Raw genomic sequence first — 21,870 nt, forward strand, 5'->3', positions numbered from 1 at the left:
ATTACAAGTGACCAACCTAAAACTTGTTGGCCACTTAGTCTTTTTCTCCGTCTTATTTTCCTTCCACCCTTCCCTCACCATTCTTCTTCAGGTTTCTTTTCAACCCCTCTTGTGCCTTCTGGCGGTCCTCCTCACGTCATGACTCTGGGCTTATCCCCACCCTGACTCCAGTTGGGGCTGGCTTGGGCTGGGCTCGATTTCCCAGTGGAGAAGGAAGCTCCGTCGCTCCCCGTCAGCCCACCAGTGCTGACCAGTCTCTTGAAGGACTCCTGAAGACTTGGGCTTGGCACTGGTAACCCCACGTGCCCATCTGCTCCTCTGCCCATCCTGCATGGCATCGAACTGGGTTCTGGTGTCGATGGGCAGACCCTTGCGTGAAGAACAGCTGAAGAGGACTCGGGACAACGTGGGATTTGCACAGCTTTGGCTGCTGGGCGTAGACATGAGTTGTTACAAGATCCGTTTTTTCCACTCAGCTTGAGCTCCTGGACACCTCCGCGCACCCCATCCTCCCGCATCCCCGTGGGGCCCTTGCTGCCCAAACCTCTGACGTGAGGGCTCCTGCCTCTCCTCTGCCGCCGGCTGAGGGGCAGTTTGGGCATCTCCTGGGGCAACCGGTGCCTTCCTGGCCTGGGAGGCTGTTTGCCAGGGGTGGCCGGTGCGCCTTTCCTTCGCAACGGTTTCAGCTTTGGATGCTGGAGATTGAGCCCTGGTGCGGGGCTCGGTGTCCGCGCGAGTGCCGTGGGGTTTTCCGCTCGCGCGCGAGTGCTGAGCATCGGCCTCCCTGACGCATGCCTCTCGCGTTGCCCCGCCAGGTCCTCTCGAAAACGGGGGAACCGGCTGCCTTGCCACGACCGGAGAGACCAGATGCCTTGCCGGTGGCCGGCGGCGTCCCCTGGCCCGCGCAGGTAGCTTAGTGACCCCACAGCCGCCTCGCCCTGCCCCACAGCCTGCTTCTGAGCCATCTTTTTTCTCTCTTTGCCTGGCTTCCCCCTCCACCCCAACTCCTTGCCCAAGGTAGGGAAGCCCAGCAGGAGCAAGCACAACACACTGCCCGGCGGCACCCTGCAGATCCGCTCCCTCGGCAAGGACGACCACGGCGAGTGGGAGTGCGTCGCCACCAACGTCGTCGCAAGCATTACTGCCAGCACTCACCTTACCGTCGTAGGTACGGGCGGGGCGGGGGGACGGTCGGCGTTGGGGTAGGGTCCCCCGGGCAGCGTTTCGGCGAGGCAGGAGGTGTGGGCAGTGCTTCCAGCCCCCTCGCCTTACTGGCCGGCGCGTGGTCTTCGCTCCCCTTCAACCCCTGCCCCCTCTCTCCGCAGGCACAAGCCCTCACGCCCCGACCAGCGTGCACGTCGTGGCCGCCATGACCTCGGCCAACGTCTCCTGGGAGCCCGGCTACGACGGTGGATACGAGCAGACTTTCTCAGTTTGGTACGGCCCTCTGTGAGTCATCCTGGCATGCTTTTGCTCTCTGCTTCTTTTCCTTCCTAGCCGACCCGAGCTTCGAGCAGCTGAGGGGGAGGAGGGTGGCGAGGGCTCGGTGCCCGCGGGCGTTACGGGGCTGAGCTCCCGTCTGGTGCCTTGGAGAGATGGGTGGTGGTGGGATCACGTAGGTCCTGTGTTTCATCTCCCTTCTGTGCTAGCCAGCACCTCTGCCCCAGCAGGTTTTTTTTTTTTTTCCTGTTTATAGCGCGAGGAGGATGCTTTGCATTCACGTAACTTTGCCTCCGGCATCTAATTTCAAGATAAACTGTTTATGAAGCTTAACAGCCAGGGAGAGGATGGGAAATGCAACCTTTATAGAGCGCGTCCTGGAAGAGCTGTGACTAAGCAGAAATGATCTCTCCGTGCTCTGCGGCTCCCTGGAGGTGGTTGAATCCCGGCGGAGTTCGCAACCGGCTGCTGTCAGGTGCTGGCCGGGTCTGAGCCTCGCGGGGCTTTTGCTCCTGTGCCAGCCTGCGTTACCCAGCACCCAAAGTACCAGTGGGTGCATCCCGCCTTCCCGCAACGGGGCTGGGCTTGGCCCTGCCGGCTTCCCCCAGGGAAAAGCCGCAGCGAGGTCGGTTTTTTTCTTTGTGCTCTGCTGAAGAGCCGTCCTTTCCCAGCTCTGGGGTTGGTGTTCGTCAGCCTTTCTTCTCTTCCTCTCTTGTCCTTCCTTACCTTAATTTGCCCTGATGGAGACTGCTGATAGAGTGGAGATAGGGTAGACCAGATAGAGTTGGTTCCTGCCTCATCCATGCTCTTCCAGACCCCACGCCGGCGGAGAGCAGCCCCGCGGCAGGGGAGGAGGGCGTTTGGACCACGCTCGCCCTAGGGAATTTACAGGGGATCTGGAAGAGGGAGAGAGACCTGTCTTGTCCTGACTGTGGCATGTGAGTCCTGGGGGCTGTGGGACACCCATGCCACCCAGGATCCCAGGCTCTGGAGTCCCCGCTGGAGCCGCGGTGATGTGAAAGCTTTGGTGGAGGCGTGCTGCACCTGCATGGCTCTCCACCAACTTGCTTGTGTCCATGGCTTGCTGCTGCTTCTTCTGCTCACTTTTTGCTCCCTTTACAGTGGCATTTGTTGTCTTTGCTCCGTCTCTTCCTTCCTACGTGGTGGATTTACCTGGTTTTGTGCCGGTGGCTGTAGATATGCCCACTGATCTATGCAGAGTAGACCTTCTGTAGTAATCCTTCCCAGATCCTCTGCAGACACCACCCAGAGCTGCAGCCGAGGGCCGGGACTCCCTAGAGCATCTCTCTAACGCAAGCACCGATACGCGCGATACCGTCGCAGCGTGATGACGCTGCTTCGGGACGTGGGGCTCTTTCGCCGTGGTGCTTCCCGGCGTGGCTGTGGCTTGAGGAGGTGGCTGCAGGTCTCACTTGGGACGGCTCTGGGAGGTTTTTATTTTATTTACCTTGGGTTTGTGGGTTATAAACCTCAGCGGAAAGGCTGTGTGCTTCTGCTGTGCTGTCCTGGGCAGTGCTGGCAGCCCCTGACTTGTGCAAATACGGCAAAGCCGGCGATTTTGTTCAACGTGTGTTGTGGGATTGTACGTACAGGGCTGCAGCTTAGGGAAAACCTGGCTCTGGTTCAGGGGCTGTCAAGGTGTAGGTGGGAACAAGACCAATCTCCTGCTCCAGTTGTCCCCTTTGCAGCGCTCACCGAAGTAAAAATGTGCCGGCTTCCACTTTAGCCTGTGGGGTCTCACGGGAATAACCTCAGAGCGGGGCTGTTGATGCTGCTTTTGCCCCCAACCCTGCTCTGACGGTGCAGGTGGTGCGCGGCGGAGGGGAGGGTTGGCAGCCGTGTCCGTAGGCGCCGGGGGATGCCGGCGTGGCACAACAGGTCGGCGCCCTGTGCCTGGCGGTCCTCGTGTGCGCCGGCTCTTGGGTGGCGAGCGGCTGCCCCACGTCCATACCCATCGCTGCTCTCAAACCAAACCATTGCTTGGGAAAGCTCCATTTTCGCTCGAGAAGTTAATGCTGCCTCTTTGTCCTCCCTGTTGGAAGCACCTTCTCTGAGGATTCTCCCATTTCTCTTGGCAGGATGAAGAGAGCCCAGTTTGGCCCCCATGACTGGCTGTCTTTCCCTGTGCCAGCTGGTTCCAGTTGGCTAGTGGTGGATACCTTGGAACCGGAGACTGCGTACCAGTTCAGTGTCTTGGCTCAAAACAAGCTGGGCACCAGCTCCTTCAGTGAGGTGGTCACTGTGAACACTCTAGGTAGGTCCTCTGTGGGAGGAGGAGGAGGAAGGGGTTCAGGGGGTCCATGGGGAGGAAGAGTGTCCCTTTGGCTTGGTCTGTCTGTGGTATCTGCTGGGGATGGAGGGTGGTGGTCAGCAGCTGCTGAGAAGATGGCTTGTGGAGGGTCCTGGATGAAGCTTGTAGACTTTGACGGGGGCTTGAGGCTCCTGAAAGCTTGTTTGAAGAGACAGCGTAGGAGAGCTGTACTGTACCGGTCACCTTTCAGATCTTCCCTAAGTTCAGCTGGGGTCAGGAGGCATTAATAGAGCACAAAATCACTTGCGTGCGGCTCGCAGCGAGAGCTCTCACAAAGGGCCTTGTGCCGGTACCTGCCTCGGGGCTGTCTCAGGCGGAGCTGGGAGGCGGCAGGAGGTTTTCTAACGCCGTGCCCCTTTTCGTGCATCGTTAGTCCCCTGCTTTTTGGAAAGCTTTTGTACCTCTGAGATAAGAGAGCGCGTGCCTGAGACGTGCCCTAAATTCCTGGAAGGTGGGAACTGCTGCCGCGGTGGTCCGTCGGCCACCGATGGAGCGCGTGCGGGAGGGCATCCTCTGCGCTTCCCCTCGCCCCGTCTCAAAAGTGTCCCTGTCCCGTCTGCTCTGTCTCCAGCATTCCCTGTAACAACTCCAGAGCCTCTGGTGTTGGTTACCCCACCGAGGTGCCTAACAGCCAACCGGACACAGCAAGGCGTCCTCTTGTCGTGGCTTCCTCCCGCTAACCACAGCTTCCCCATCGACCGCTACATCATGGAATTCCGCGTTGCGGAGAGGTGGGAGATCTTGGATGACGGCATCCCGGGGACCGAGAACGAGTTTTTTGCCAAGGACTTGTCCCAGGTAAACAGGGGCTGCCCGCACCGCATCTCTGGTGTCGCACCGTCTGCTGCAGCTCTGGGGAAGCTTTTAGGGTGGCTCGGTCCTGGGTTCTTCAAGGAGCTGGGCGAGGTTGGAGGCTGCGCTGGGGGACCTGACGGATGTGCTTGGTGTTTCAGGACACCTGGTACGAGTTCCGGGTGCTGGCGGTCATGCAGGATCTCATCAGCGAACCCAGCAACGTCGCTGGCGTGTCCAGTACAGGTAAGGGATGCCTCCTTCTTCCACCTCCCGTTGTGCGAGCATCTTCTGCGCTAGGGTCACGCATCAGTACTTCTTACGACAGCGAGGGCTGTTTTTGCGCTTTTGCCCGAGGTGCTTGGGCTGTGAGCTGAGCTGATGGGTGAGGACCGGTGTCTTGGGCACGCTGCTGGCCCCGTGCCGCCTCCCGGTGCAAAGGGACAGGCAGCGGGCAAGGACAGCCAGCCCTATTTAGCCCTTCCCGCGGAGCGCGGCGTTGTCGGGCGTCCGCCAGCACGGAGCAGCAGCGCATCTCCGGCTCTGCAGGGTGCCGGGAGAACAAAGCTGCGACCGGGCACTGCGCAGCCTGCAAATGGGAATGAAAGGTGCAGAGAGAGAGAGAGAAATGTAGCACTGCAGTGCAGAGTCTGAGGGGAAAAAAGCTTTACGACCGGAGACCGCAACACGTTGCAGCGCGCGCTCCTGCCCCGCGCCTCGGTCCAGCTCCGAGGACACTCCTCGAGCGAGGGACGGATTTGGGGCGTGTGATTGTGTTGGGGAAGGCAAGGGCAGCAGGAGGAGACGGGGATGCGGCGAACTCTGCGTTTGCAGCTCTCCTGGAAAAGCTGAGGAGCCACCACCCAGCTCGGCTGCGCGCAGGAATGCGGCGGTCTCTGTCTGCCCCCAAGTGGTGCCGGTACGGAGAGCTTGCCTGCCTTTCCTCCTTTCCCACAATTTTTCTGATGGGATTTTGACAGCCTGCGCCCTGGCCCCAGGTGGCTGCCCTCCCAGGCTGGATGCCGACGTGCGCTGACCTTGCGTGCGAGAGCGCTGGCGTGCGTAGGGTTTGCATCCGCGAATCGGCGCGGCTCCGGTCTGCTGGTGGTTAGCGAAGGGGTGCGATTGGGCTTTGGAGCCCGGTTTTTGCTGAAATCCGTCGGATGCACGGGGAAAATAGCTGCGCTGCTACAGCCTGAGTTACTGGGCGGGGAGATAACGGCAGGTTTGGCGCAGTTGTGCGCGCTTGTGCATAAATATGTACTTGTGTGCTGTGGAGGCTTCTTCCCTGGGGTCCATCAGCTAAGAAAGAAAAAAAAAAAAAAGGTTTGTGTGGTGTGAGGCCGCTAAATCCCTCGGCAGCGGCCTGCAGCAGTGCTGACTGCTCTTCTGAGGTGGGCTGGGTTGGAAGCAGGGTCTTTGCTTGGAGATTATCATTCCTGGTACCAGTTGCCTTCGCGCTGCAGTAGGACCCCGGGGAAGGCAGCGGGCCGGGGGCGTGTGCATGACATCTAATTCCTGTGGTTTTCCCTCAGACGTATTCCCTCAGCCTGACCTGACGGACGAGGGTCTAGCCCGCCCAGTGCTGGCTGGCATCGTTGCCACCATCTGCTTCCTGGCTGCTGCCATCCTCTTCAGCACACTCGCCGCCTGCTTTGTCAACAAGCAACGCAAACGCAAGCTCAAGCGCAAGAAAGGTGAGCCTGGCCCCCGTGCGCTTCCTCCCTCCCGCCTCATCCTCGTTTCTCCTCCCTCGTTGTGTTGTGGTGGTAACCTTCTTCCCTGTCTGTCTCTTCTTCCGTCCGTGCGCGTCCTCAGGTGAAGCCCTGACTTCATCCCTCGGCTGAGCCCGAAAGCGCCCCGTGGTCGGGAGCGGGAGAGGCAGGGTGGGTGAAGAGGCGCCAGAGAAACTAGCCTGGGATTTCCGAGGGAGCGTTCTCGCGTGGTGATAACTCCTAGAGACGGGGGTTTAGGGCTGGGGTGTCCAGAGATGGGGGAGACCGCTCACCTCTTTGAGGTCCCCCATTCCGGAGCTGGGCTCTCCAGCTGCTCCCTGCCCCGCTCTGCCCGACCTGGAGCGGGCAGCGCCCCATGGCCTCACTAGGCTGGAGAAGAAGCCCTGCCGCTCTGTTTCCCGAAAGCTGGGACTCCAGCCGCTGTGCTGGAGCAGCCGGTAGGGAAACGGGCGGCCAGGGAGCCGGAGAGGGCAGGGGAATCGGCTCCTTCTCCTCTAGCCTGCGAGACTGCGGCAGCAGGACGGGCAGGACCCCGTGGCGGGAGCTGTTTGTTGTCAGCAACCATTAAAGCACTGGAGCAATGAAACCTTGGCCTCTCGTTGAGTGTCTTTTGTTGTCTTGATGTTGAGTTTGTCTTGTCGCTGTCGTGTTGCGCCTCCTTAGCGTTCTCTCTTCTTTCCCCTTTTTATTCTCTTCCAGACCCTCCTCTCTCGATAACCCACTGCAGGAAGAGTTTGGAGTCCCCGTAAGTATCTGTATTAGATGCGGCACCAGGCTGTGTCTTCAAGGTGCCTCCCTCCTACAGCTCTTGCAAGGCTCAAATGGAAACGTCCGACCTTGTTTGGTTGCTTCCGATGAGTTGTTTTGGGCGTTCCCTGAACTGTTCACCAGACAAATGGGCTTTGGATTAAAAAAAAAACAGCAGGGACAAATGCAGACGACCCCATTGGATCTGTGGACGTTGGCCAAAGCTGGAATTGAGCATTGGAACTTGATTACATGCTCAGCTTGAAGGGGCTTCTTAGGAGAAGGGCTACCCTGCTGCGTACGGAGTACTTCGTGCAAGCTTGGTGTAGTTTCCGAGGCGTTCTCTGTTTTCTCTTGGGAAATTCGGAGAGTCTTAACACCTGTGGTGGTTTCTTTTCCCGTGAAGAGTGCCCCGCTGGAGCCTCTTTCCCCACGTGCCCAAACGTGGTGGATGGTGGTACTCGCAGAGCCCGTCAAAAGCACGCGTAGCCGCTGAACAGCGGGAGCGTCCTCCCGATGTGAGTGTGAGAGCCTGAGATGCGGACGCCTCGTGCTTTGGCTGCTGTACCGTTGCAAAATGTCCTGGTGCTGGTGTATCTTAATCTTGCTTTTTCGGTGGTTCGTCCACTGCGCTGAAATAACCATGTCTGCCCTCTCTCTGTTGGATCTGCTGCTTTTCGCCTTTCAATCCTGTTTGTCCGAGGCTTTCCGGGTAGGGATGAGTGAGCTGTCCTGATGCTCTCTGCCTTGTGAGGCTCTCAGCCTTAAGTTTGAGCGTTGTGAACGAGGGAAAACGTTGGTCTGAAATGATCCGTCAGCATCTCCAAGGGACCAGAGGGTCCATCAGCATCTTGAAGGGAGATGCTGAGTTCTGTGGGAGGAGATGTCTCTCCTCAGGTGCTTTCCTGGGCGTGGATAGCTCAGGTGAATGTAGGAAACCTTGCAGGAGCTGGCAGTGAGTTCTGGTTTTGTCTTTTCATCCTGCTGGGGCTGTGGAGCTTGTTGCAAGGTGTTGGCGTGAGCTGCCTGCCCCTCGGGGGGATGCCGAGTGTGCTGGGCTCCGCTCCCAAGGAGCGGGGATGCTGTGCGCTGCTGCCGGTCCTCTGGCCTGTGCCGTGGCCAGGCAAGACTCTGCCATCCTGGTTAGCCTCTGCAAATTTCTCCCGGTGGTTCCTCTTTTGAGAGCTGGTAGCACTTTGTTTTCTGGAGCTGGCCGGCGGTTCTTCTGGGCAAGAAGACCTCCTTTCCCCTCCGGGTGACCGTCCCCTCTCTTGGTTTCTCTCCCCTGTGGTCCAGGTTGTCTTCCGGCAAGGTGAGTCCCGAGAGCATCCGCACGCTTCGTCCCCCCTCGGAGTCCTCCGACGACCAGGGCCCGCAGGCCAAGCGGATGCTGAGCCCCACCAAGGAGAAGGAGCTCTCCCTTTACAAGAAGACCAAGCGAGCCATCAGCAGCAAGAAATACAGCGTCTCCAAGGCGGAGGCCGAAGCCGAGGCAACCACCCCCATTGAGCTCATCAGCCGCGGGCCGGACGGCCGCTTCGTCATGGACCCGGCGGAGATGGAGCCCTCCCTGAAGACGCGGCGGATCGAGGGCTTCCCCTTCGTGGAGGAGACGGACATGTACCCCGAGTTCAGGCAGTCGGACGAGGAGAACGACGACCCCGTCGTCCCTGCCTCCGTCACCGCCCTGAAAGCCCAGCTCACCCCTCTCTCCTCCAGCCAGGAGTCCTACCTTCAGCCACCAGCATACAGCCCCCGGTTCCACCGGGCGCTGGAGGGTCCCAGCGCCCTGCAGGCCACCGGCCAGGCCCGCCTGCCGGCCCCCCGGGCTTTCCACCACCAGTTTTACGGTTACCTCAGCAGCAGCAGCCCCGGGGAGGTGGACCCGCCGCCCTTCTACATGCCAGAAGTCAGCCCGCTGAGCTCGGTCATGTCCTCCCCACCGCTGCCCCCCGAGGGGCCCTTCGGACACCCCACCATCCCCGAGGAGAACGGGGAGAACGCCTCCAACAGCACGCTGCCCTTGGCCCAGACCCCCACGGGGGGCCGGTCCCCCGAACCCTGGGGCATGGCCGAGTTCCCCTTCGGCGGCCTGGAGCCGGCCCCCGCGCCGTTCCCCCACCAGCTCCAGCCCTGCGAGGCGGCCGATGGCGCCCAGCCCACCGGTTGCCTTCCTCGGGGGCCACCCCCGTCCTCTCTCCAGGTGGTCCCCGCGTCCTACCCGGGCATCTTGCCCTTGGAGGCACCAAAGAGCTGGACCGGCAAGTCACCTGGCAGGGGCCAAGCCTCTGTGCCCACCACCACCAAGTGGCAGGACAAACCTATGCAACCCATGGGATGTCAAGGGCAGCTAAGACATACCAGCCAAGGTATGGGCATACCCGTGTTGCCTTACCACGAACCGTCCGAGCCCGTCGGCCCCAGCGGCACAAGCACATTCAGCCTGGACACCAGGTGGTACGAGCCCCAACCCCGACCTCGGCCCAGCCCTCGGCAGGTCAGGAGGGCCGAGCCCAGTTTACATCAGGTGGTGCTACAACCTTCGAGGCTTTCTCCTCTGACCCAAAGCCCCCTCAGCTCCCGCAACAGCTCCCCGGAGCTGACCGCCCGCGCCCGGCCCCGGCCGGGCCTCATCCAGCAGACGGAAGCGTCGGAGATCACCCTGCAGCCCCCCGCGGCGGTCAGCTTCTCCCGCAAGTCCACGCCGTCGACGGGATCCCCCGCGCCGAGCAGCCGGGGAGGCAGCCCCAGCTACCGACCTACCGCCGCCTTCGCCTCCCTGGCCGCCGGCTACTCCAGCTCCCAGGGCTCCTCCCTGCCTGTGGACACCATGGATGTTTTCGGAGACATCCCCTCTCCGAGGAGGGCTGGCGAGGAGATTCTCCAACCGGAGCAGACGTCTACCACAGTAGCTGCCACGGGGTAAGTGCGTGAGCCCCGTGGTGACCCCCTCAGCCCCCCCTCCTGGCTTCCCCCCCACCCTGCCTCACCCCTTCCCTCCGATTCCCTCCCCTCCATCGCCATCCCAACGTGTAGGGTCTCTCTGGGCGCGCTGCAGCATCCCTTTTGGAGACGGCGTCCCGCGGGCTTTGCTAGGGAGAGGCTGGTGCCATGGGCACGGGTTGCATGGCCGCTGCCCGAACGAGCTGGGTTTTAGGCAGGCGACCTTCCCGGTGCCGGCAGCGCGCTTGCCTCTTCCCCGGCCGCTCCCTTGGGAAGCCGGGAGCGCCGTGACTCGAGCTACGGGCCGTCTACCAGGTGCGCAGAGACCTGGCTCCCGGCTCGCCCTAGGTAAGTGTCCTGGTGTCACCGGCGGTTGTTTCCTCTTCTAGCTGCTGGCTCTTGGCTTTCTTCGAACGTTAGGGCCGCCACCGCCGCCGCGCCTTTGTCTTCCTCCTCTTCCTCCCCGTGGAGTCTAGAGAGCTTTAATGCATGACAGAGAACAGCTATCACGGTCACCGCCCCACCTGCAAAAGGGATGCTGCAGCCCCAGGACGCGGGCAGGGAGAGATCGAGGACTTAGCCACACCAGCAGCATGTCAGGAGAGGAGGAAAAAAAAAAAAAAATAATAAACTAAGCCCAGCGGAGATCGGGAGGCTGCCGGCACGCTCAGATCCTGCCCTAAAGAGGGATGTGGCTGCGCTAGACAGTAGCGGCTGGTTTTCCAGGTACCAGGGTTGCTCCAGGCAAAAAGCGTCTTTCTCTCTCTCTTTCTCTCTCTCTCTGTATTTCTTCTCTTTTCCTCCGTCTCTCACAGCACCTCAGATCCCGTAGCTGTGCTTCCGTCCCATCCTTTCGTCTCGCTTCATTTCGGCTTGTTGTCTGGCGGGGTCGAACCCCCCCCCCCGCCCCGGCTCGCGGCGGAGAGGAGTCGGGGCGCCCAGAGCCGGCGCGGTGGCAGGCGTAACGGAGGAGAGGCGCGCGTTTTTCGGGGAGGGGGGGGAGGCAGCCTTTCACCCCGCAGCGCCCTCCGCATTTCACTCCCACCCTCTGGTACCTGGAAGCGTTATGGCCTTAGAAAAGCCCTCCGGCACGGCTAGGGCGCACGGGGGTGGGGGGGGATGGAAGGAGGGCTCCGGGGGAGAGGATGGGGAGGGAGAGGAGCTGGATGAGCCTTGAAAGGACTTCTGTGTGCCTCTGGAAAATGCAGCTACGGAGCGATGCAGTCAAGCAGGTAGCTGTAGGTCCACGTCTCCTAGCCAGGGCACCCCGAGGAGACCCAGCTCCAGGAGAGATCCGTGTTAGAGCAGCACTGTCGTCCGTGCTTTTACGCAGTGTATCCATTCGCTTTGTTGATTATCGTTTTCTTTTCTTCTTTTCCTTTCTCTTCTGTTTCTTTCCCCCTTTCTTCTCCAGCCTCGTTTCGTTTGTGTTTCCGTTTTGGTTTCTTTCCCTCCTTTTTTCCTTTGGAGTTGTTGACGTGCTGATGTGTTGCGGAGCTCGGCTCCTTGCGGGTGTTGATAACTGCTTTGTTTTTGATTAATCTCAGCTATCTGGGCAGTGTTGTCGAGACAAGCTTCTCCTCAGCTCAATAGGTAAGGGTGATCCATGTCCGAAAGGATGGTGTGGGTGCTGTCGGAGGGTGGCCGGGAGCGGGGCATGAGAGGGAACACGGAAGGGGCTTTTCCAATACCATCTCTTCCTTTAAAGGGGAATAAGGAATCCGAAAACACTAGGAAACACCTCTGGACGCACGGTCTCTGTGGCTTTTGGGTTTCCCCTCCCAGCAGCACACCGCTGCTCCCCTGCCTTCGGGGAGGCGGCGGGGCTGGAGAGCCCGGTGGTGGCAGCCGTGGCTTCATGGTGGGGTTTGGGAGGAGCCAAGCTGCCGTCTCCGCGTGGCCGCCCTTCCTTTCTTGGAGGACGGTGATACAAGGCACCCTCGGCCCCAGCGCGAGGGTTGTGTGTGGTGGGGTGGGGTTGTCCTGCCTGATCCAAACCAGGAGGAGCTCCTGGCCATCACCTGGAGCCGGGTAAAACAGCCGCCTCCGGAGCAACTAGCTGCAGACAGCGCGCTCGGAGCGGGGCTCTAAAATCAGTGTCCCGTTCCCATCCAGGAAACGGACAACTTGGTTCCCATCAGTACCGGGATCTGTTTCCTAGTCCCCAAGTCTTCTCAATCATGGAAAATGGGAGAAGTCTTCCGTTCAAGGCAGACTATATGGTTGGCAGCAGCGTAATGACAGTTTCAGGCTACCGGTGAGGTGGTTTATCATTCCCATCACAAATGTGGTCATGTTAAAAGCCAAAATACTCTGAGGAGAAACCTTTAAGACTTCTTCTGACCCAGCTGCAATTAAACAGCCCTCAGTAGATCGTGAAAGACTCTCCGAAGGAAATACCTTTCGGGCTGCCGTCACGGGCCCGGTTTCCTAGATGGGCATGGGCATCCCTGAAACTGGGATGGAGTAATCAGGAGATGGTTTTCAGACCGTACAAGCTAAAACTGCTCAAGCCAGGTGGGATAATAGTCGTTCCTGACTCCAAAGGTTGGGAATGCTGACCCGTTTGGTCATGGAAGGAGAGGTGGGATTGCAGATGGGACTGTTTCTAAGGCCTGGCTGTGCCCAAGCTTCCTTAGGGCAGGTCCTACAAAAACTTGAGCTTTGCTGCCTTGGCTGGGAAGAGTAAAGGTCCTGGCTGATGCTGTCTTAACAGCCGGAGGAGCCTTGTTGGACTGGAAAAGAGCCTCAGGAGAGAAAGATGAGATGCCTAGAGAAATCAGGTAGATGTTTCCAGGAGAGGGGGATTCCTCCAGCTGACGTGGAGGGTTTTCCTGGGATGGGGAGAGCAGGAGAGAGGAGGAAGGGAGGAGTGTTGAGCCATGGCGATGGGAGCAGGTACAGGATGTGTGCTCCATGGAGGAGCCATCCCTTTGACCTCTTAAGAAATGAGGAAGCCCTCAGCGAGGATGTGGCTGTTTTCGTTTTCCCGTGGTGCTTCCCCACTCCGGGAGCGTTAGGGACAGGAGTGACCATGGCTTTAGCATGGCAGAGGTGAGTCCAGGCTCCTGTCTGAGTGTGGCGTGGTGCTTGCACGGATCCCGACTGGCTCCTGTCTCCGGGGCTGGGTGCCACGGGCTGACGAGGTTTCAGGCAGGGTCATGTTGCCTGGCAGGACGCTTGCTGAGGAGCAGCCCCGCGTCCTGCTCCAAGGTGCTGCCAGAGGTTGGAGTCACAGGAGCGACTCCAGAGTCGTTATCTCCAAAAAGGGGGACGCCAGAGGAATAAATTTCACTTTAATAAGCGAGGAATCCTGTAAAGAGCCCAGCCGAGTAATTTCGTGATGATGTGGGGGGATCATAAAATTGTCAGCGATTTGGGACCAGAGCAGGCAGATCTCTGTGCTGCGGTCATCAAAGCGGAGAGGAGGAGAGGCAGAGGCAGTTTGCGGCTGCAGCACGGTGGCTTTCGCTGGGTGAAGGTCAGGTGTGTTTTACCGACGGGCGGGGATACGTAACGCCGTTACCGTGTCGGCACGAGCAGTTTTCCCATCTTTGGAAGCGGCGCGCAGTGATGCGTCTCCTAGCAGGGAAGAGGGGGCTGTTGTCTCCATGCAGAGGGAAACCCAAAAACCACAGACGAGGCACCGAGCTCCCGTGCCCCTCGGCACCGCAGCCCGCCCTGGGCGGCCACCCCGGCCCCCGCCTCGCCGGGGCGGCGCTGCCGACGCCGGGAGCGCGGGGGCTTGGCCGCGGCGTGGCGTTGGGTAACGAAGGGACGTGGGCGCCAGGCGTGCGGGAGGAGGAGCACCCCTCGCTCCCCGCTTGAAAGAAAACAGGTTCCCCTTTAAAGACTGTCCATGTGCTGATCCAATGCATGTGTTCCATGCCTCCTCCCGCTTGGAGAAGTTGTGAGTCCGCTTGTCTGAGTGCGTTTTTCTTTTCTTTCTTAATTATTATTATTATTATTATTTATTTTTCTTTTCAGTCTCTTTAATTTACTTATATATTTTCTCACTCCTGTTTTTCATTTATCTTCCTCCTCTCTCCCCCCCTTCCTCGTGACTGTTATCCCCCTCTTTCTCTCCGGTCCGACCCCTTTTCCCTCGCCCTCTCTCCTCCCTTACTCCTCTCCCGTCAGCATGGTGAAGTCCATGGTTGTGTAGATGAGTTGTGGTCTCTGCAGACCCGTAGAAGGGACCCACTTCTCCGGTGTGCTCCCCGCTGCGACCAGCCCCTTCCTCCCTCGTTGCCGTGCCTTGGCAGCAGCAGAAGCTCTGGGGCCAAGGGGCTGTCGCCGCGGTGTTTCTCTTGCACCTCTTGCGCTGAAGGATCTCAAGCGATGCGCCGTGGCATTCCAGGATTGAGGGGGAATTCCAACTTGCAGGACAATCTCATGGGATTGTGCAGGACTTGAGCTTGAGATGAAGCCCGATGTAGGTGAATTGAGCTCTTCGTCTGAGGAGGATGACGTGTTGAAGGACACGATGGGCTCTGGTCCAGGAGGATGCTCTAACTGGTCCAAGTGGATGCTCTAAAAAATCTCCAAACTATTTGTGGATGTAAACGCCTTGACTCAAGGAGAGAAGGAGATGAGCAATGCGTGTTGAGACCTCCACGAGTTAAAACACATGGTGTTGTGCCCTTTTATCTCCTGCACCCTTCCTTTATAGGGGTTTTCCCCTTTTAGGTGGATGCTTTCATGGGCTTTCTCCCTTACGTCTCTGCTTCTTTTGTGGAAAGAAATTTCAAGAAGAGCAGCTATGTGTTGGGTTGGATAGCTCTTCTTCCTTAGCTACCCCCATCCTGTCCCGGGGCTCTCTGAGGTCCCTCAGAACCTTTGTGGCCTCTCCAGTACCTCTCTGTCCATGCAGTTCAGACCTTCGCTCGTTCAGAAGGGTTGTCCTTTGAAGGCTTGAGGAAAGCTACAGCTCAAGGTGATGTGGCGCCTCGCAGAAGGCTTGCGTCAGGAATTCACGTCTGCTTCTTGCAGCTCGGCTCTGCACTGAAGTCTCTAGAAGTTCGCCCGCCTCCCCGAACCTCTCGTCTGTTGGTGTTCAAGATATCCCTTGTGCACGGGCAGCTGCCCAAAGTGCTAACTCTGGGGGCAGGAAGAGGCTTAAAATGAAAACTAATTTGAAAGAATCCGAGTCTTTTGAAGAAATAAAGAGTGGGTAGAGCAGATAAGAGTTGGCTGGTGAGTAGCATCGTTTCGTCCTCCTCTGTCTCTCTTCCTTGCCAGAGGTCAGGCAGTGTTTATGGTGACGCACGGGTTCAGTGCGCTCGCTGTTTATGTTTGGGTGTATAAATACAAGTCCAATTACAGGGAACTAGTGGAAAGGAGCTTCAGGCAATTTCCTCATAATCCCTTGCGTAAATCTGTCTAATTTTGTCAACGTGCCACGGTAGCATCTTCTCAGAAGGAAAAAAAAGAGTGGAAGTAGCAAAGAGCCTTTTACAAGCTAAGCTTTCATAATATCAGCATAGCCTGGCTGGTGGGAGCAGGTGGTAGAAGGCAGATGCTGATGGGCAGGACGGTGGCAGGATCCAGGGCTTGGCACGCGTGAGCTCCACAGGAGACGGACCGGGGCTGGAGCAGCTGAGGTCGCCATTAGCCAAGTACCTGCACGAGTGCAACTACTGCGTAAACCGTAGGATGGTGGATATAAATGAGGAAATCACGTTATTGACCGGCCGTTCAAGTAGGAATTACTGCAGGGAAGTCCTGCGCTGTTGGCCCTTGGGGTTCCTGTGGTCTTAACTCGGAGCCAGCGTGCCCACGGGGTGCGCAGGTCGGGCTCGCAGCCGCTGCTCGCAGCATCTCTGCCGGGAGCTGGAGCAGAGGCTCTGCAGGAGCATCCGTGTCTCTGGAAACACGAAAAAGGGCTTTTCTTTACCCGGTCTTTGGGTTTCTGTTGCATCTGCTGTGCCCCAGCCGCTTCATCAATTCACACCGCGTTTTTCTTGGCGCTCTGCGTTGCTGCTAGCGGAACGGAGCAGCTCTGCGATCATCCGCGTCTTCAAAACCAACCCCTTCTGCTCCCCAAGGGGAGAAAATCCCTTGGGAACGCTTTGCCTGTGCCACTCCGGCTGAAGTATCACTGCTCCGGCAGCCGCTTGGGATCTCGGGCGTAAAGCGGCGCTGTCACGCCGCGCTCTCCGCAGCGGTGGCGGGCGTGGTGACTCGCAGAAGAGCATCGTCTCCTCCTTGGAAGGGCAGGACAGGCTTGTTTAGAAGCAGACTGGTTTAAATCTCCAGGCTTTTCTCTCCAGACCCTGGCTTTGAGCGTTGGCTTTATTGCAGTGAAAGGTGCTTTGTGGATGCTTCCCCTGTCATCTCCGGGCACTTTGCGGTGCTGGTTGCTCTGCGGTGGCTTGGGTTGACCCCAGGTTGTTCCTCAGGCTTCTCCTTCTGCGGCGTTAGGGGTTGGTAGGACTTGGAGGGATGTGGAAGTGAAATGAAGAGAGGGAAAGAAATGAGAAAGCGGCAAGAGGGGGGATGCTGTGATGTGTTCTAGATGAGAGCTGGACCGACCGCTCTCCTAAAGAGAAGGTTTTTCTCTAGTGCCCTGCTCTCCACAGCAGTCAAACTGTCCGGTCCTTGGATGGGAAAAACAGGTATGGTGAAGAAAGAGCAAAAAAAAAAACAAAAAAAAAACCCTTTGCAAAGGGGAGACCTTTGAGCTGGTTCCTGTAGAAGAGTTTCTCAGGGGCCAAGGCTGGAGAACGGTCATCACTGCTGGCTCTCCTGCAGGAAACCCCCCTTTGCAAATCCTCTCCTTGTCTCACAGTAAAACCTTGTCAGTGTTTTCATTTCCATGTCCCGTCCCGCAGGGCGAGAAAACCCGGCTCCCGGCCTCTCGGTGTCGAAGGAGCAGGCGCTCCCGTGCTGTTGCGTTTCTGTTGTCACTTAGAGAGGGACCTGGGAACGCGGCACCGCTCCCGGCTCTGTCCCTCCCTGTCCCTGTCTGTCGTGTGGCCCCTGGTTTTTGGGGTTTTTTTTGGCTGTGGGAGCAGGGCTGGGCAGGATCCTGCCTCCCTGCCGTCTGTCTGCCCCGGCTGGCTCGTGGTGCCCGTCTCGACGCTGCCGTGCCGCTTCTGCCTGTCTCTTCCTCTCTCTCCATCCCAAGGGGTTTCCCACCACTTCCCAGAAATGCCTTATCGGACATAGGATCTGCCCCGTCCTTTTTGTTTGTTTGTTTAGCGGTGCTGGCATGGCAGGCAGGTGTGAGCCGGGGCGTTGGACGTCGCCGGCGGGCCCGGCTGGGTTCACGGTGCCGTTCAGGAGGCGCAGGGGGACGACGGAGACCCCACGCACGCGTGGGCGCCTCGCTTCCTCCTGGCAACGCTGGCTGGCCCCGCTCCCTCCTCCCGGGTTTCTCACCGTTTCTTTTTCCACGGCAGAGCTGGCTGGGGTCGACCGATCCCTCGCCGGGGACGTCCAGACGCCCGAGCGTGGCAGAGAGCCGCTGACGGCGTCCGTCTGCTTTTTCCTTCCTAGAAAACATCCATCTCCGTCCGGGGACGCTGCTGCACCTGAGAGGCTTGAAGCTCTGAAATACCAGCGGATAAAGAAGCCCAAAAAGTCATCCAAGGGCTCCTCGAAATCCAGAAAACAACCCAGTGAGTGCCAGGACCCCGCGGTCCCCAGCGGCATCCCCTCTGTCCCGCCGCGGGCAGAGCCTGGGCACGTCCCTGCCGGCTCCAGCGCTGGGGGGGGGTCTCTGAGCCTGTGCCTGGACGCTGCCCCTCCCCGGTCTGCTCACCCCCGGGCTGTCCGTCCCCTGCCTCCAAACCGCGTTCCCCTTCCACGTGTCTCTCGTTTTTATTGGTTTCTTTTGGATTTTATTTTTGAGCCTTAGCTTAGTTGTCCTCGCCGAGCAGCCGGGTTCGGCGCCAGGCTTGCCGTAACTCCTCTCTTACGGCACGCCACGCGCTCTGCCTGCCGCCGGCGCCGCCCGAAGCTGCCGGCGCTGGTCCCATCTGCCTTCTCTCCCCTTCCTAGACGGCTCTGCCTCCCAGGTTCAGCACCTTCCCAGCTCTCAGGTACTGTGGCCTGACGAAGCTGTCTGCCTCCGCAAGAAGAAGAGACATCCTCGTCAGGACCCCTTCGCCCGCCTCTCGGCGCTGAAGGACGACCTCTGCCACCGGCAGCTCCCCGAAGACCAGACCGCCATTCTCAACAGCGTGGACCACGACGACGCCGGGGGCCACGCCACGTTGCTTTAGCCTAACGCCGGCCCGAGAAGGTTAAACAGGAGGGGGTGGAGGGAGCCGACATCGCGCTGCCGGGTGATGGGAGAAGGGGGGACGACCCTACGCTGCCGGCTCTGCTGGGGGGGGTTCTGCGGCTCGTGGTGGCGGGGGGGGGACCCCGGGGCAGGTTGGGGGGACGGGGAGGATGCCCGGGGCTGGGTGCTCCTCGGATCCGCTTCTCCCCCCACCCTGGATGGTTTCGGTGGGGTGGGAAGGCGGGGGGGGGGGCGTTGCACCTCGGTTTCGGAAAAGATCTCTGGGCGTACAAAGGCGTAGACGGAGCTTTTGACATCCGCTTCTGCAGCACGCGTTTAGGGAGGAAGTGTGGAATTGAGCAGCTGGCCCTCAATCGCCGGAAGAAATTAAATGACACAGGGTGTAATTAATTGACAAGAAACTAACAACCCAGACGGGAACTGGTAATCCCACAAATCTGATTATGATAAAAACATGACCAAATAATCCCAGGAAAGCTGTAATGGTGAAAAATCTCCCTGCCTCCCCCTTCCCAGCCTCATTTCACGTGAAGATAACAGCAACACAACCATCCTCTGTGACATCTGTCCTTACCTGTCTCTGAAAGGGAAAACCAGACAGACCCCAAGCCTTCCAATGAGTCTGAGATGTGAGAAACCATCGTTTGTCCGTGCGAACGCGTTTGAACCTTGTGAACGCGTACGCGGCTCTGTGCGAGCGCGCGGGCGGTGGGAGTGTTTCCTTCCAAGGGTGTTTTTCCCCCAAAGTACGGCGCGTGTCAGCTTTGATGAGAGCGGTTTTGATTAATTCTTCCTGACGCTCCGCGCGTCGCCGGCAAATGTTCTTCCGTGCTCTGTGGTAACGTGGTTTCTCACTGCGGTAACGCTTGTAATCTTTGTCCGTAACTGCAAAACGGGGAGACACCGGGTGAGCGGCGGGGGTTTGGCTGCGCGGTCCCCGTCGGCGGATGCCAGCCCGGGCCAGAGCGGCTGGAAAATCCCCAGCTCTGCGGACGGAGACGGATGGCTCCTGGGAGCGACCGCGCAAAGCTAAGCCCGGCGTTTCGCGTCGCCTCAAAGCGCGTTGCTGCTGGTTTCACTGGTTTCACTGGTTTCCCCTTTCTCCCGCTCCAGCCCGGCCGTGTTGGCGGTGACGCCCTCCCTTTGCCTCACCCGAGGAGTCCCGCTCTTCCCCTCTCGCTAACGCTGTTCTAACTTCACCAGAATGTATTTCCTCTTCAAAACACTTAGGGTAGGTTTGGCGGCCGGTGGTTTTCTGGATTGCATAGGCCTTTTTAGTTATTTATGTATTTATTTTTAAGCAGGAAAGGTGTCGCCCGCTCAGAGAAGAGCCGGGCTTGCTCTCCTGCTCTGCCTCCGCTCTCTGACTGCGTGGCCTTGGGCAAGTCACTCAACCTCTCTGTGCCTCAGTTCTCCCATCTGTAAAATGGGGATAAGTCATACGGCAGCACTTTGGACGAGCACGTGGTCACCCTCAGACTGCAAGTGCCATGTAAACGCTGAGTGCTAATACCGAGTGATCCCTACCTTTGAAATATTTGGAGATTATTATTTTTTTTTTTTTATTTTAAGCGGTAAAATCAACCGCTGCATCCAGGTTTGCACACTTCTTCCTCTGCGGTAAAGTGCTAAACCGTCCAGCCTGCCTGGGAATAAAACACCGAGTGTATCATGTGGATATTCCTGCTCTGAGTGGATTCAGGCTGTAGAAGAAGCATCAGGAGTATCAAAGAGCCTGTAGGCATATTTTTTTGCCCCGGGCTCTCCATTTGCTTATGAAACTTTTGTTTATTCCCAGGTAGAATTGCCAAGAGATTCTCCGCAATCTCGCCTTTCCTTCTGGTTTGCCTTGGTTATTGCTCTTGCTGCTGGTCGAACCTCGAAGGGCTCGGGTGTTTTGGGGAAAGACGCGAGCTCCCAGCTGGGCGGTCGGGATCCGGCACTCCGACCACGCCACGCTCCCCAGGAGCTTTTAGGTGGGAGCCTTTGATCGCTCTGCCTAGAAATCCCTGCTTTTAGAGGTTGTGCTTCCTTTCCCAGCAGGATGCTCGGAAACCTGCTCCCACAAAAAGCAGAGCACCGCGTCTTTTTCCAGTCTCCAAGCCCTGACTTAGGTTTGAACCGCTTGACAATGAATCCTCTGAATCGGTGATGAGATATTTCCCAGCTTTAACAACTTCGTGTAGGTGGTCTTCAAACCGTGCGCAGGTTTGTCTCGGGAAGGAGGGAGGGTCTCCTGGAAACGCCCCCCTCTTTCCAGCCTGCACCAGGGCTTTTTATCGAGTACGTGACGAGTGACCTGACGTAAGATCCTCGACTATCAGAGTGAGAATTCAACTTTGCTAACAGTATGACTGCGGATTTCTTTTATTTGAGTGTGTTTTAGGGATTTCCCTAGAATCCGCTCGGATCTGAATTGATTTTAATGCCATTCGCCCGCTCGGCAGCGGGGAAAACTGCCTGGCTAACTTCAGCTCGCCGGTAACTTCAGCGGCGCGGTACGGCGTGCCGGCGGCGGCGACGGACAGGTGATGCGCTGGGGCCGGGGGATGTGCCCCGGTTTGGGGGGGGAGAGGCGCAGAGGCTCTGTGCTGGCCGTGCCGTGGCTGACTTGCTCTTCCTTTCGCTCTCGTTGCCTCAACCTCTCTAACAGAAGGTTGGTGGTGTTTTTGTTGGGTTGTTTTTTTTTTTTTTTTATTTGAGTGCTTTCCAAACTACTTTATGACGCCCGTTCGTACGGGCAAGGCGGTGTCTTCAGGCTCTTGAGGTCGCTCCCTCGGGACTGCGCTCCCGTCCCGTCTTCAGGAGCTCTGGAGGACTTGAAGTGCAGGGAAGGTTCGACGGGAGCGCGCCAGCTTGCTGGGGTCAGTCTTTTGAGAGTTGTTTTCCTTTTGCAGGTGTTTTGAGCCGCTGGGCCCCCCTGCTTTTCATGGGTCTTCGATCCTTTAGAGGCTGGAGCTGCAGCCCTCTCTCTTTCAGCCGTGTACCTGCCCCGCTGCTGGAGTGGGAAATCCCGCCCGGGCGCCTCGTGGGAGCGGCTCTTCCCTAAAACCATCCTTAACTCCTTTCCCTGCTAGACCGAGTTACCTTCCGATAGACTCAGGCCGTGCTTTGGCAGACGGGCTCACCTCTTGCTTTGGCAACCTCCTCGCTTCTCCCAGCCCTCTGGTTTCCATGCCCTTCCGGGGGTTGCTCCTCTCTCCTCCCGCGGACCTGGGACATCGAAGCTGTGTCAGACGATGCCAAACGCTTCCCCCATTTCATCCCTGTTTGAACTCCGTTTCGCTTTGGTGGTTTGCAAACACAGCTGCTGCTGCTTCATTTTATTTTATTTTTTTTCTTTCATGCTGCAAAATATATCTTGATTTTTATCTTCCCTCGGCCAAACTCTCTTATTTTGTAAGCTTGTCTGAGGTAGGCGGCTCTTGCTTTATCACTAAGCGTGTGATTCCTCCTTGCACGTTGCGAACGTGATGTGTTTCATTAGGTCCGCTGGAAAATCCTGGGCCACGGTGGAAAAAATGCCTCTGGATCGCGAGGATGTTTGTTCCTGGGCTCTGCCGAGGCGTCAGAGCAGCGGGCACCGGCCTGGCTTTGTGTGGCCCTCGCCGGTGCCTCCGCCTGCGAGG

General features: G+C 58.4%; 1 protein-coding gene across 1 annotated transcript in view; it reads left to right on the forward strand.

Annotated features, from left to right (window-relative positions):
* The window catches only part of IGSF9B (immunoglobulin superfamily member 9B), a 37,897-nt gene extending 16,280 nt beyond the window's left edge, over positions 1–21,617 (forward strand). The window contains exons 11-22 of the mRNA XM_086766127.1: positions 816–908; positions 1,018–1,168; positions 1,326–1,449; positions 3,540–3,715; positions 4,344–4,570; positions 4,726–4,810; positions 6,100–6,261; positions 7,000–7,045; positions 8,344–9,969; positions 17,491–17,612; positions 17,995–18,238; positions 21,139–21,617. Coding sequence (XP_086622253.1) covers positions 816–908; positions 1,018–1,168; positions 1,326–1,449; positions 3,540–3,715; positions 4,344–4,570; positions 4,726–4,810; positions 6,100–6,261; positions 7,000–7,045; positions 8,344–9,969; positions 17,491–17,612; positions 17,995–18,218 — 3,036 coding nt within the window. The 3' untranslated portion in view covers positions 18,219–18,238; positions 21,139–21,617. The remainder of the gene's footprint in view (positions 1–815; positions 909–1,017; positions 1,169–1,325; positions 1,450–3,539; positions 3,716–4,343; positions 4,571–4,725; positions 4,811–6,099; positions 6,262–6,999; positions 7,046–8,343; positions 9,970–17,490; positions 17,613–17,994; positions 18,239–21,138) is intronic.
* Positions 21,618–21,870: the final 253 nt, after the last annotated feature.

This window comes from Chlamydotis macqueenii, chromosome 24 (genome assembly GCF_036417535.1).
Source record: "Chlamydotis macqueenii isolate bChlMac1 chromosome 24, bChlMac1.mat, whole genome shotgun sequence".
Classification (NCBI taxonomy): domain Eukaryota; kingdom Metazoa; phylum Chordata; class Aves; order Otidiformes; family Otididae; genus Chlamydotis; species Chlamydotis macqueenii.